We start from the raw sequence: 15,816 nt of genomic DNA, 5'->3' as shown, positions 1-15,816 counted from the left end.
TCTACTTTTTAGGATAACATGCACATCCCAAAAAATCGTAGAAGTTACAGCGAGGATCATTTGGAATTTGTTATAAAAATATGAGGCATGTTAACATTGAAAACATTTAACCTGATTGAAAAAAAAAAAAAAAAACTGACAAAAAATACTTAAAAACAGTCGAAAAAAATATATATATATATTTTTGATTTGTATTTCAAATCTAATGATTGCCGTAAGACATAAAAAACTTAAGTACCATACATAGTTGTTGTATCTTCGTTATATATTTATATATATATATATATTTATATATATGTATACACACACAAAATACTGAATACTCTTATACGAGCACGAGATTTTATATTTGAAAATAATACAACTTAATATATATATATATATATATATATATATATATATATATATATATATATATATATATATATATATATATATATATATATATATATATATATATATTAAGTTGTATTTTTTTCAATTTTTACTCATATATATATATATACATATATATGAGTAAAAATTAGTTGTAACTAAGACTGAAGATGTTGTGATTAAAGTTTGAAGGCAATAGAAACAGAAAGAGCAACTGAAGGAAAAAAAAATGTAAATTGAATTTCATCAATAATGATGAAAATAATGATGCTAATGATAGTGGTCCAACTGTTATGGAAACAACAAATAATAATGAAAAAAAAATGTAAAATGTGCAAAAAAGCGTTTCTTGGTAACATGTGCTTGCATGTGTAAACAACGCATGTAATGCTTGGGTTTTCAAAGATACTTGTAGAAAGAATGTAACTAAGACTGGGACTTAATGAGAATGGAAGAACGTGTGAGCACGTTTTTATAATTTGGAGTTCTTTATCTTTTGGCGGGCTTTTAGAGTTCGAAGTTTAATAATGAAGTAATGTTATAAATGTTTATTTTAAGAAATATATTAAGGTTTACACTTATTCATTATTGATATAATTATCATTTATAAAAGTCCATAAACGGGGATTTTAAAATACTTGTCTTTCAAAAAGATATAAGATTGGATTTTTTTGTACGTATAATTATATGTAAAATTTTTAAAATGTAATAATTTTTTTTGTACAATCTTTTGTCAAAATAATTATTCAATTTTAGTTATTTTGTTTAGTTTGTATGATTTTTTATTGTATTTGATGGTGTCCGGTCTACACCAAATAGTCGGGGATAAGCGGATAACGACTTCATTTTCTTTTTGTGTGAGTTTCTTTTTATATAACTGTGTGTATTTTATAATATTTTTATACTAAAATAAATTTTCAATAATATAAAAAATTTTTACAAAAACGTTCTCAAAAATTAGTGTTGTGACCAAAACTAAAAATTGTAACTAACTTAACTAAAAAAACCGTAACTAAAATTAGTCGACTAACTTTTTAATTTACGAAAAATATATTGTTACTTTTACCCAAAAATTACATTTTTTAAAAAAATATGTGTAAGTTGTGAAAGGGTTTGAGCGCCATAATTTAAATAACAAATTGCTGTAAGTTACAATTTACATCTCCAGAGTATGTTTTTCAAGGTCGATTTTCAGAGTTTTTCAAGTTTTCAGAGAAAGGTTTGCAACATATACACTTGGAATTTTGTAATAAAACTTATCTAATTAGTCCCCCGTTATTATTAAGTACTTACTTTAAATTTCAATGAAAAGCGGTTCAGATCTGGATTTTTTCAATTTCTAATTAAAGTGAATTATAAGTTATAAAACACATGTGAAATCAATTAATAAAAAAAAAAAAAGGCGCTTGTCTGGTTTCGCACCCCCCCCCCCTTTTTTTTTTTTGCAGATTCTGGAAGATCTTTGTCTGAAACGGAAAAAAATGGTATTCATTTTTATTTTTGACAAAGAAAAAGTACTCTAATTTACATTTGAATATTCCATTTTTCCGTTAAAAACGACGCTGTTTTTAACTCCATTTTGAAACTTTTTAATGATGGTTTTAAAACCATAAATTCGAACCGCTGAAACTATTTACCTGGTTTTTACAAGCGTTAAGAAATACAAAGAACAAAAAAACAATATATTATATATGCTAGATGTCTAACTTGCGGGATTTTATTGGACGAAAAGTGAAGCGTGGAAGCCATTTCTAATTCGGGCTAAAAGCTTATCTTCCTATATGACATTTTAAAAGTTAACATTAAAATAGTGAATTCATGAGTTGCGTATGGTTGTTCTAATAGATACATGAAAGGAAGTGACATTTTTTCACTGATTTCCAGTTCTTAACAAAGAATTTTGCAAAAAGTGGACAATCGCATTAAAAAAATCGCATAAAAAGTTTACTACATAAAAGCATTCGGTTCTTTGCAGCAATTATTTTTTACTTATTTAAATCACTATTAAAACGAGTTTTCGAAGTATCTTTATTTTTTTGAGAAATTTAGATGCTCTCAACATTTATTTTTACTTTTCTTTCGCATGTCGGATATAGCTCTTACCCTTATTACAAATGGTAGATAAAATTTGTAAACAAAAAAAGCGGCTTCACTTTTCGTCCAATAAAATCCCGCATGTTAGACATCTAGTATATATAATATATTGTTTTTTTGTTCTTTGTATTTCTTAACGCTTGTAAAAACCAGGTAAATAGTTTCAGCGGTTTGAATTTATGGTTTTAAAACTATCATTAAAAAGTTTCAAAATGGAGTTAAAAACAGCGTCGTTTTTAACGGAAAAATGGAATATTCAAATGTAAATTAGAGTACTTTTTCTTTGTCAAAAATAAAAATGAATACCATTTTTTACCGTTTCAGACAAAGATCTTCCAGAATCTGCAAAAAAAAAAGGGGGGTGCGAAACCAGACAAGCACCAAATTTTGTTAGTTAAACAATGGATACTTTTTGTTGAACTGTTTTTTTTTTAAATTTTCACCATTGTAAATAGTTTAACATTTTTACCCACCTACCTAGTTCAAGAGTGTTATGTAGCGATTCTTTTGAAACTATGAAATTTTTATCAAGTTGATTCAAAAAGTGAAAATCTTAAAATTGGTTATTGAGTACCTCCTTAAATTGATCGTTGATAATCTCTTTGTTAATTGTAAAAATTTAAATGAATAAAAAAAGATACGCACAAAAATCTGTTTCGGCATTGAAAGTATTTTTTCAAAGAGGGTCCAGCAGCCTTATTAGAAATTCCAAGTAGCGTTATTGGAAATCTAAAGTTTGGTACAACTCCCTTTAATACTAAATTAGGCTGTTGTACCAAAGCTCATCAATTCGCAAGAACGTTAAGACATGTTAATTACCATTTATTCACTTCAGCATTTAATATGCATAAGCATTACATAAAGTACCTTAAAAGCGTCAATTACAAATTAACCCAGTTAATCAATTCTGAGATAAAAATCCTCATTGTTCTAGGCTGGATATGCTTAACTAGGCTGGATATGCTCAACTGAATATGTTTAAAGATTAACCTTTAAACGGAAGCTGGTATTCATAAAATAAAATAAAAAATTTTGCTTCATGAATATTTGCTTGCGTTTCAAACTTAAACCAATATTAAAGTAAATATGAATGTGAAAATATAAAATACAAATTACTTCGGATCTCTAGTTTTCGGAAAATCTTTCCCTAAATTTGTACCTGAAATAAAAACAAAGTTATAAAAACAAAGGGATTTCGAGATTAAATTCTTCAAAACTTCCGAAGTCAACAGAATTGGATTCAGGAGTAAAGAAAAAAGTGATATTTATGCAAATTATTATTATTTTTTAATTTTCCGAGACTCTGTAATCCTCCGATTTATTTTTAGACTTTCTTAGTTATAAACCAACTCTCTACAAGGCTTTTGATAATTAGTTGCTGTAAACATTATCGTTGCAATTTTTATTTTATAATTAAAGTATCTTCGTGAATTGATTCACTAACCACAAATGAACTAATAAATAAAAACCAAAGATAAAATTAGATTAGTCATCAAGTTTAAGGGGTCTTTTAAACACCTAAAAAGTTCTTTTAACGAGAAAGAACGGGAAAATATTTTTTTTTTTGCTTCTTCCAGATTTCACCAGAAATTTTTTTGTCCCTTTTTTTATTACTTTTTTGTTCCTTTTTTTTTATTACTCTTTTTTTACTCATAATTGTTTACACTTTTACTTAGAAGCACGTGATTAAAATTGTGAATCGTTCTAAAAATTCGTTGCTTTTTTCTTTATAACAGGAAAGAGGTGTAAACTATTGGATTCAGAAAATTTTTTAGCAAATATTAAGTTTTGCAAAAGATCATTTTTAGTTTACAGTATTATCTCACAATTTAAAAACTTGGTGAATATTGAAGTACCGAAATAAACATTTTTCTAAACAGCGTTGTCGCTACCAAATGAAATAAACTTTGACTTACAATTAATGTCAACCTTAATCGTTAATTAGGGTTTGCTTTTGTTTGAGTAAATAGATTTACAAAAAAACAACTTCTGGCTGAGACAAATTTTTTTTTGCGCAACATGTTTTAACTGTTTGAAACTTTAAGCAAAAATTTTTATTGAAAGAAAGTTTTATTTCAAAGACAGCAGTTTATAAAAAAATGTTATCCCTGTCTCAATATCCCAAAGCAACCTACTGCGATGTATCCATGTATTGTGAATAATACCTACTTAAAAATCTATCTTCATAAAACACTGGTGTTAATGTTGCCAGCCTGTTATCGTTTGAGCCTAAAAGATCTTTTAAAAATGCTATCAAATTACTTAAATCATTTTCTAAACATGCCATTAATAAAGCACCTTCTGACCCAAAGGCGTGGGAATCAGCATAAATGAGTCGACCATCACTGTAAATGAGAAATGCTGAAGTACGACCCTTGTGAATTAATAGAACCACTTGCTTCATATGCAAGCTAATAAGTCTTTGAAGTTGATACAAAATTGTTACGGATTCGACCTCCGACTCAAAGGAAACAGGTAATGAAGGCGAAACATCGCTTATATTTAGCCTTCCACCGTAGCGATCTCTGACTTCTTCAATGCATAGATCTAAGACACCCATGTCTTTTACTAGTAAATCATAAAGTAGCAGTCCTTCTTCAATGCAAGAGTGAAATAAATTTAACCAAGCGGCATCCAAATAACCTGTGTTTTGAAAAGGAAGTTCAGATCGTGAAAAAAATCGACCAAATATCAAAGAAATAATGGTGCACGCATTGCTTCCGTTACGCCCGCTAAAATATGTTTGAGAAAGATTTCTTGGAAAATGCCAAAAAGATATGTTAAGCTTACTCATTCGAAAGCATTGCAGCAGTATAAAATCAACGTTATTGTGCGATCGGTTGATATTTTTTGCATCGCCGATATTTTTTCGCAACATTTCTAACGCTTTCCATTTAGATACCTCTAAGTAAAGAAACTCGCCTGAGACGTTATTTAAGATAGATTTCACGACTTTTATTTCGTCCTTCGGATCTTGAACTTCTCGCTTGCTGCAACAATCTTTTACAATACTTATCAATAATGCCATAATATACAAAATGGGCATTAAAGTACTCAGTGTGGAAAGCATTATAAATCGCCTCCAATTGTACCCTTCAAAGTAAATTACTGAAGTTTGTAAGCGATTTAACGAGTATGCAATTGGCTTGAACACAGTGTAAACGGGCTCGTAATAGTTCGTGATTGACATCAATACAAAGCAAGCGTGCGCTAACATGATAAAATGGAATACTGGGAATTCATACCAAGTTCTTTCTGAAGTATCTGTGGAGAATACTAAACTTTTTAGGTAAGATTTAACAGAATGATCTTTTAGACATACAAAAACTAGTGGTGGTATAGCAATTATTATTGAAATCATTGAACGAAAGCTCACAGAGCTATCTAACAGCGATCCCGCAAAAATTGTCCCGTACATATTACAGTTTTCGTTTTCAGGATCGGATAAGGCGAGCCACGTGCTATAGACAACAACAAACATAACTGAAGCAAAAATAATCTGTGACGACGACTGTCGGTTTCGAAGACTGGGATAGTAAGATATTCCAAACGCCGCCAAACATATCAACACATTTATAGACAGAAATAAAATCGTATTGACGCAATTCTTTAGATTGTTGAAGAAGAAAAAAGCAATTATAATATCAATGGAAACTGCATACAACAAAGATGTTGTTAAGTGAAGTACGAAAAGCCAAGTGCACATGTAACACGTTGGAGAATCAGCATTTGACCGTGCTTTTCTAATCCAAAGCATTCGAAAAGCATGAGAAGCGTCAATAAGCAGAATAAATATGATGGCTATAAATAATATTGCTGCAATTAAAAATATGTTGTAAAGAACTCCTAAGAGAAACCGCGAAAACGGAATTAAAAGCCCAACTACATTGGTTGCAATCAATAGTAAAATTTTTAAAATCCAACATTCTCCATGAATCCAGGGAGCAAAGCTTGAGTTGCAGTTTATTGTAACAAAGGATAAAATTAAGTAAAATAGGGCAATCGAAATGGTAAACCGGTAGCCTCCTTCGATACCCAAAAACCTATCGCAAACATCAAAATTATACTTCCAAACGCATTTTGCATAGACAATATTTTTCACTTCAGGTGTTAAAATAATAAAAACTATAGCGTTCCATGATAAAGAAATACAAAAATAGATAAAATTTGAAAGTCTTAATCCCATCGTTTAAACCCCATTGCATAAATGCAGAAGAATTTTTAACTTTTTAAAAAATGTTTTAGTTTAAAATTTACTTCAGCTTTACCTGAGCTTTTTAATGCAAATGCGTTTGCGGCATGCACTTTGTTTGTGTTATGCTTGAGTGCGCTTATTGGACGAGAAAGTCTTGAGTTTTTTGAATTTCGAAATGCCTTTTTTTTGTCTTGGTATTTTTGGCGTTTTATGCTTAAATATATAAGTTTATTAAAACATGTTTTTGTTATGTTGTTTATTATTGGTTATTTAGCTTTTCCATGGTAATGATTATTACAAAAGCATTTTGTTTATTGGTTATAATTTAAGATCTTCCAAACCTTGTGCTTAATCGGTGCTGATATTTTTTATAAAGAGGGTCATAACTTGACAACCGCTTATCAATTTAGACTCATCAATTCCAAATTTTTAATTTTAAAAGCCGTAATGTAAAAGTTAATAAGAAAACATTAAAATTTTATTATTAACCTTTACACATCCACTCACTGTTTCGGTGCCCGTGTTGGTGTATAAGCATCTTTTGAGTTCGGTCTAAACGTGTAATTTCATTTTCGTGGAAATCAAAGAATCAAGATGGATGGTATAGTCCGACAGATAACGGAAGATCAAAGTGCAATTTTAGATGACTTGTGCTAGTAATGTGTCTGAGTTTCAGCAAACTGCATTTACGTAAGAAATTCGTAAACTTACCTAAAAGGACACTTATAACACCGCATATTACAAACTTGAAAAGTTCCAGTAGCGCAATGTATAAATTATTTTAGGGAATTTAGAAATTTTAAAGCAAGGAAAACTGATCATTAAAACCAGACCAAAATTTCACCTTTAAACATTTCAAAGCCAGTTAAAAAAAAATAAGTAAAGATTACTCCTTCTAGTCGATTGAGGAAATAATCATTACCATGGAAAAACTAAAAGCTTCAGCTTCAACATGCGAGACCGTAGGCCTACTATTAAAAGGTCGAGTAAAAAAAAAGTTCATGTCCATGGAAAAACTAAAAGCTTCAGCTTCAACATGCGAGACCGTAGGCCTACTATTAAAAGGTCGAGTAAAAAAAAAGAAAATGGTGGAGTAAAAAAAAAGTTCATGTAACAGTCCAAAAATTTGGACTGTCAGGTTGGTTAGCTTTTAAATTTCTAAATACTAACCGAGGCAAAAAATTTGAAATAAAGAAGTGGGATATTGGATGTTTGGTTTCATCAAAATTTATTTAAAAGTACAAAGTCATATTATTATCAAAACTCAATTAGCAGCAGCTATAAGATTATATATGATAGCTTAAAAGATTTCATCAATATAAATCGATTGAATGATAATCTCAATGAAACCCTTTTCGTTTTCAAAATTTTACAATTCAATTGATTTAAAAAACAAATTCTTGTTTTCCTTAGCAGTTAATTAGTTTGATTAATTTAAAAATGAGCGCTAAAAATATTTTGGAGCTCTCCCAGTCGGAGTGCGGAGGCTCAATTAATCGATTGATATCCTCTTTCACGCTGTTCGGAGGACATATAGCTTTTAGCCAAGTTTAACAGCTTATAATCGGAAATCCAGAAATAAAATTTAAAGAGATAAAAATTCAGTTAAGCTTTTTTCAAAATCAATATAAGCGCAGTTTTTAGTCAAAGTTACAAAAGCTAAAGTCCATGAAAAACTAAAATATCAATTCGTTTATCAACGAGCTTTTTACAACTATTATATGTTTATATAATTCATACGATCAAGAAATTATGAAGGATATTGTAGTAAACCTAATTGTCGAATTTAGAAGATGCGCCATGATTCTAATACCTCGTTATAAATAAAAAATTGGCTTTGATTTTTTTTTCGAAACAACATAACTTTATACAAATGTTTTAAAATCCGTTTTTCTATCTTGTTGCTTTATTTGCCGCATTTTTCTTCTGAAATTCTTTAAATAATTCCATTAAAATCAACATATTCCGCAATATTACATTCTTCGTAAATTATTATAAAAGTTTAGAATTTTAGTAAACAAGAATTTTAAGTTTAAAAGTATAAACTATAACTAATTTAGAATTTTGTAAATTGAAACTGAAATCAGAAATTTAACTAAATATAAATTAGAAATTGAAAATGGGAGTATTAAAACTAAATTTAAAAGAGAATAAATATATTAGTATATTATAGTATTTTATTATATCATAATCTCAAATATATAATATATAAATAGATAAAATACTTATATTGATTTGTGATGTTCGAATATCGAAGATCAAAGATAATGTTTTATTCGTTTTAATGTTGAAAATGATCTCTCGGAGCAAATTGAAATTAAAAAAAAAGGAAATGAACCGGTTGAGTTTTGTAGAACAGAAGACAACTATTTGGCCGTGTTCCAGTGCAAAAGCAATTTCGAATGGTAAAACCTTTCAGAAATTGGAGGCTAAAGAACAACCATGGTTACGCTTTAATTTTAAAAACTTATTTTGAAAAAGTTCTAAAAAAATAAGTAAGATTAAAACCCCCAGCATGCAAAAGACGTCTTTTAGACCATCTAAGACTACTCTAATATGCATCTATCTTAGATGTGTATATGTTAAACGTATATTAGACATAGAAAAAAACGTCTAATTACAGAGATTCTATTTATGACTAACTGTAGACGCATACTACATGAATAAGGCTGTCAACGGGTATCCGGGCAGCCGGGTATCCGTTGACAACCTTATTCATGTACCCGTCATTTGATAATGCTGTCCGTGCAGCATTACCAAATGATGGGTAACCGTTGTCCATGCAAAAAAAAACAAAATGCTTCAATTTACATAATATCAATTCTAATTTTTTTTTAACTTTTCAATCATTAATTGAAATAAAACAATTTAATAATTTTCTATTTTTTTATTTTATTTTATTTTTATATATATGTTTCGCCATTTGACAATAATTATAATAACTAAGTAAATAAATAAAAAATTTGCATGACAGGAGCAAAAAGAAGACTGTAGTTGTCACTAAGAACCGTAACAATATGAAATTGATATGTAAAATAAGATCTTGAAGAAATAGGTCTGATTTCTTTATCACCGATGCCAAAGCGAGCACGGTGATAAAAAAATTTAGAACCGGACTTACCGAAGGAGAATGTTTTTGATGAATTAGCATTGCTGTGCACAGCTAACAAAGAGTATGGACATATGAATGAATTGGAGTCTTACCTTTCAGAAACGCCATTGGCTGTCAACGGAAATATCTTAGAGTTTTGGCGAGATAACACCAAACGCTACCCAAAGCTTTCTATTTTGGTTCACAAGTACATGTGCATACCTGCAACTTCGATGCCAGCAGAATGCGCTTTTTCAACTGCTGGACATGTAGTCAATCGACGGCGTGCATCATTGGCACCCGAAACAGTAGACATTTTAGTTTTTCCTAACCTAATTGGGAGTTGTGTAACCTGGACTCTTAATGTAAAATAAAGTTTAGATTTAAGATTAAATTTAAGAGAAATTTTAAATGAATGACATCGTTTTTATTGTTTTTTATTTTTTATAAGTACAACTTTTATTAAAAAAATTTTGTTTTTTAACAGGTACCCGGATACTCACCCGTTCTGTTAAAGTCTGTTCGGCTTCCCGCTAATAAACTACCAGTTTTATAATATTTCCCGCAATGTATTTATTGTATGCTAGCCATGCTTTCTTTCGTTTATTAACCTGATATTTGGCAATGTTAAGAGTATTATGTTAAACTTCTTGTATTATGAATATATATATATATATATATATATATATATATATATATATATATATATATATATATATATATATATATATATATATATATATATATTGTGTGGTTGTAACCAATCAAGTAGTTTTATCTAACGCAAACCGTTGAGTAATCTAAAATACTCAATATTTGGAGCCCACGGAGAGAGATATCGATCGTCAAAATTAAGTACTTTTCAGCATCGTATTTGTTTTTTTGGGATTGTCCCGCGTTTTGGGGTTGTTTTGGGCGCGTATTTTTCCTTGCGTTAAAAGTCTATCTAAAGTTAACAACTCTCTGGCAAATTTTCTAGAAATTAAAATCAAAAGCACATCTGACAGTTTCTCCTTAAAGATAGGAATTAACAAACAGCCGTAAGTTGTTGTCTCTATTTTTAGGGATCTAAGATTACGTACACAGCTCTCTATATCATTATAATGTTATCTTAATTCTTCTAGATCATTTAAATCTTTCATTTTCTTTATTTTTAATAAAGAATCCATATGTGCTGAAACTTAAACTTGCGTATTCCCATATCTCTAAATAGACATCTTGGTGCCCACTGGGTAGTTTTGCGTAAATCGATGTCAAAGTTATGTTCGTAACATACAAATTTATTAATATGCATTCCTTATATTTTTCCCCATGATGACAGAGTCATTGGTCGTTACTATCGTCATTTTTGAAGTAAAAATATTTCATTCTTCACAGAAAAATAAATCCCCACCCCCCCACCCCCACCCCCCAAATGCAATAAGAACCTTGTCATAGGGAAATAATCACACGTTCACTATAACAAGATTCGAACTACTGTTACCGTATATTATATCATTATTTTAGTCACAAAATTAAAAAGTAGGTTGCTATTTAAACATTTTTATTTGCTCATTTTGTTTATTTTCTCTATCAAACTACATTTTAACGGTACATTTTACAACGATTATGTTATGTACAAGGCTTAAAAGATACACTTTCTTTGTTGTTGAATAATACGCTGTCAAATAATACACACTTAGCTTCCTCAAATAAAAAAGTGAACTAATTTCGGCACTTGGAGTCATAATTACATTTTGAAGGTCAAAAAGAATTAACAGAACATTTTTTTTTTCTTTTTTCTTTAGCACTCACATCTCTCATTTCTTTTTTAAAAAACTTGATGTCTTTGAAGGTCTTCACTAATTTTTCAGATATAGTCTCAGCTTTTTCAGCAACGTTAAACCTCTCACAAAGTTCGCATCTATCTTTATTTGAAGCGCGAAAACCAACACTTATATCTGTGGAAAATACATGACAGTACATAGACTTTTTCACTGCCTCAATATTATCACTTATACATTTCTCTTTGTAAAGATCGTACATTTTTGAAACAGTAAGGTGAAAATGATTTTATGTGATTCCAAGCTGTATCAACATTACCGTGCGGTCTACGTTTGCTTTTCATAGTCTTACCTCGCAGATCTTGTGCAGGAGTATTTGTTTTAACATCTTTGGTGTTGTGAGCTGTGTAAACTGGCTGTTGTGAAATTGACATTGCAGTAAGGTAGAATACTTTATTCACACAGATTTACTCTCCTTTTACATAGAATAGTATTAGAACTCTGCCTTTTTGAAACAACTTATAGTTTCTCAAGGTCGTTAGTTTCTTTATTCGCAGTATCACTATCTTTATTTTTTTCCTCGTGTATTCTTTTTGGGATTGTATATGATAGTAGATTGCAGGCTAATTAATTGTAATGTTCAGATCACTTTTAAGAAGTAAAAATAAATCATAAATAAAAAAGAACTTTTTACAAATTTGCCAGACATATCCCTATTATAGGAGGGCGATTGTTCTAATTACAACACTACATGCTGTACTAAGCTTACTTGTTTGTCACTGAGTCAACATCGCTCGTCTGTTATACATCCATTCCTATTTCAGAGTTATTTTCAGTCTGAGCCAAATAAATATTATTGGTATTTCCTTATCAGCAACTTCTAAAATATCTCTTTTAGGGTCTTGCAATTTTCTAGTAAAACTAAATCGTTTTTTCTTCCTGTTTAAACAAATTACAAAAATTTAATTATGTTGCAAGAATACATATGTTACAAGAATACATAAAAGTATAAATATCTGGAAAGAATGCATAAAATTATAAATATCTGGCAAGAATACATAATAAAAATCCGAAAACTATCAATTTAACTGTTTCAACATGTAGATGCATGGCTAAGGTCCACACTCAAAAAAGTAATTTTAGCATAATTACTCTAAATGTAAAAGATCTACAAAAAACGCTTAATTTAGATTGCTATCATAGTAGTTCTCTGCTTTCACTGAATAGAGGCATGTAGTTTTCTCGCAACGAATTACAAGGCACAAATTCATCACTATCGTAACTGCTAAATAAGTCGGACAAATTTTCTCCATCAGATCAAACTCCTTCCATTTTTTGTTTGTTTACGTTTTCCTTGAAAAGAAAAGTTTTTTTCTATTATGAAAAGTTAAATGGAATTTTTAAAAACACAGCCTGGTTTTTTTTAATGCAATTTAATTGTTACATTATATATTATTTAATTTTTTTTTATAACGTTATTACATCTAATATAATATTACTAATATTATTAATAATTAATATTAATATTATCTAATATTACATATAATATGTTCAAAAGTACATTGACTGACCGTTAGGTCCGTCGAAGTACTTTTGGGGTAAACGAAGGGGATTTAGGGGTAAACAAAGCGAAATGGGCATGCATCGAATGACCGTTAAGGATATGCCCTGCAAGATATACTTACATTGACTGTACACCAACTTACACCAACTGACGATAAGGTTGTGGGAAAGCAGTATTTTCTTATTTTAATGTTTGTAAAAAAAATTGAGCTTATAAAACCCCCTTTTTAACATATTTTTATAACAATTTTAATCAAACTATTTGAACAGAATAGAACATACCTATGCTTTTATATGGTTCTTAATAAAATTTTTTATCATAACACTGGTAAGCACCGTTTTCGTCACATGAACTTTGTGATGGCTTTTGTTTATATTGGTGGATCATCATTAAAATATACAACATTTTTGTTTCCATCACATCCAGTTTTTTAGTGATAGCTACATATTTATTTCTGACCTCATTTAACTTCATTTAGGCGAAAGTATAACTATTGCATTCAGCTAACTTACATCATTTTTACGTTAGTTAAATCTTAAATATGCCACAAAAGTGTTCTAAAAATCCCGACAGTTTTTGTTATGTATGTGGAGAATTCACTTTTACATCTCAGTGTCGAAATATTACATCTCTACTTGAACAGTGCTACTTATACTATTTTAGATTTCCTGTACGGTATCAAGATAATTCCTGGCTTTCCCATAAATGTTTTGTAAAGTGTGTGATTCTTTAATTAGTTTGGGCTAAATAAGAACCTAAACATTTCCCATTTGCTATACCAATGATGTAATGGAACTCAAGGGTCCACCAAATAATTGGTATAGCAAATTGGAAATGCTTTTTTTGTTTTACTCAAACAAGAGGCATTACATCCGAATCCAAACACACTATCCAGTATCTAAGCTTATCTTCGGCCAACAGACATAGTGCCGAACTGCCTATGCCAAAGCCTTCTAGTTTGGAACTTGTTCTAACTTCACAAAAGGTATCTGAAGATGGTGATCCAAGTTTTGAAGCGTCATCTTCAAAAGAACTACACTTATTTACAAGTGAATTGAATTATTTAATACGTGATTTGAATCTGTCTAAAAAAGAGGCAAAGCTTTTGGGGTATAGATTAAACGACTGGAATTTATTTCTTCTGATGGAAAAATTTATTATTTTTGACTCAAAACCGACACAAAACGTGCCTCTTGTGATGAATTTAATTATACTTTGAAAAAGATCCAAATCACTAGCGATTGTTTATAGCCTCCTCAAAAACTAGTTTGAAAGTAGTACTAGTGCATAAGTCTCTTCCTTCAGTGCCGGTTGCTCATGATTCTGATTTCTGTTTGGTTCATGGTTCTGACAAAAATATGAGATTTCTTCTTGAAGAAATTAAATACAGTGAACGCGCTTGGATTACAAATTGATTATACAAAATTTTGCTGCTTCATTTGCGAATGGGACGGTAGAGACGAAAAAAAAACCATATCAAAGTGTGGCCTTAGCGTGAATCACTTACTCAAGACCATAAAAACTTTAAATTTATCCTTTAGTGAACCCTGATGACATAGATAAAAATTTTTGTAAAAGTTAAAGATGCCAGTGGATTTTTATATCTGAAAGAGAAATTCTCAAAGTTCAGCGAGGCAAAAAATTTTAAGAATATTTTTAGATCCATAAAACGGGAACTGATAAAAGATAAAAACTTTGAAGAAAAACTGAATGATCAAGAAAAACTCGCCTGGAAATGTTTTTGAATATTGTCCAATATTTTCTAGGAAACCATTAAGCGAAAATTAAGACTTAATAAATGAACATACAATGTCATATAAAGCTTTTGGATGTTTTTTGCCCTTTAAAATACTTATGTTAGACTCTTCCCAGTGGGCACCAAGACGTCTATGAGACGTCTATTTAGTGTCTCAGATGTCTTGAGACATCTGAGATAAAACTGAGACATTTAAAAGACGCCTTAAAAACGATTGCATATAAGGTATGTGGAATTCCGAATTTTTCCGTCACCTACTTTTTCCGGAAGTTCTGAATACTGCGTTTTTGACATTTTTCAACGATACTCGTGTTATGATTTGGATCGCTTTACATCATTTAAATTAGTTTTCATGATAATAGTTTTATATATTTTTAACTTAATATTTAATCTCATATATCTTTTAACTTAATGTTTGATATCATAACGTGCGTGTAATTGATTCGTAGAATAATGTTAACAAGCAAATATGTTTAGAATAAATCATTTCTAAAAATAGAAACTGTGTTATATGATATACAGGTGACTAATGCTTTTAATTGTCGTTTTTATGTTTTAGTTTTTCCTAACGATAGCTTACTCATTAATCTTCTATAAAAACCTTGTTGTTTGTCTTTTATTATTAGATATGTTTTGTTTTAAATATATTTTTAATATCTTTTACATAAAAAAACAATGGAGGAAAAATATGATAAGAGGATATTGAAAAAGGGGCATTTACGTAAATGAGGAAACCTTTACATCATTTTTAAAAGTTATTCAGGGAATTACTTTTTATTATGATTTTTTTTCCACCATCGTCTAAATATCTTAAATAACTTAACAACAAAAATATTAAGCATTTTTTTTCTCAATCTGTTTTATATATATATATATATATATATATATATATATATATATATATATATATATATATATATATATATATATATATATATATATATATATATATATGGGCGATTCTACGTAAAAGAGGGG

General features: G+C 29.5%; 1 protein-coding gene and 1 long non-coding RNA gene across 3 annotated transcripts; one reads left to right on the top strand and one right to left on the bottom strand.

Moving 5' to 3' along the window:
• The first annotated feature begins 1,130 nt into the window (after positions 1-1,130).
• On the top strand, positions 1,131-10,367 carry LOC149893364 (uncharacterized). 2 transcript variants are annotated; one of them, XR_016447063.1, is made up of 2 exons: positions 1,131-1,232; positions 10,243-10,310. It is a non-coding gene; the product is annotated as an uncharacterized LOC149893364 (long non-coding RNA). The 2 variants fall into 2 exon arrangements; XR_016447062.1 differs by lacking the exon at positions 1,131-1,232 and adding an exon at positions 9,975-10,120 and having other exon boundaries at positions 10,243-10,367.
• LOC145188061 (uncharacterized) lies at positions 4,460-6,777 on the bottom strand. Its single transcript, XM_080064616.2, has one exon. It carries the CDS (start codon positions 6,653-6,655, stop codon positions 4,601-4,603), a length of 2,055 nt encoding a protein of 684 aa, XP_079920742.2. The 5' UTR covers positions 6,656-6,777; the 3' UTR covers positions 4,460-4,600.
• Positions 10,368-15,816: the final 5,449 nt, after the last annotated feature.

This window comes from Hydra viridissima, unplaced genomic scaffold (genome assembly GCF_058129835.1).
Source record: "Hydra viridissima isolate aposymbiotic clone 2 unplaced genomic scaffold, HvirCarnegie_v1 scaffold_1, whole genome shotgun sequence".
NCBI lineage: Eukaryota > Metazoa > Cnidaria > Hydrozoa > Anthoathecata > Hydridae > Hydra > Hydra viridissima.
The sequence above is the reverse complement of the archived record's forward strand: the minus strand, read 5'-3'. Positions and strand labels throughout refer to the sequence as shown.

Excerpts from the sequence above, each read along its gene's own strand:
- LOC145188061 (XM_080064616.2), bottom strand. The coding sequence starts at position 6,655 with ATGGGATTAAGACTTTCAAATTTTATCTATTTTTGTATTTCTTTATCA.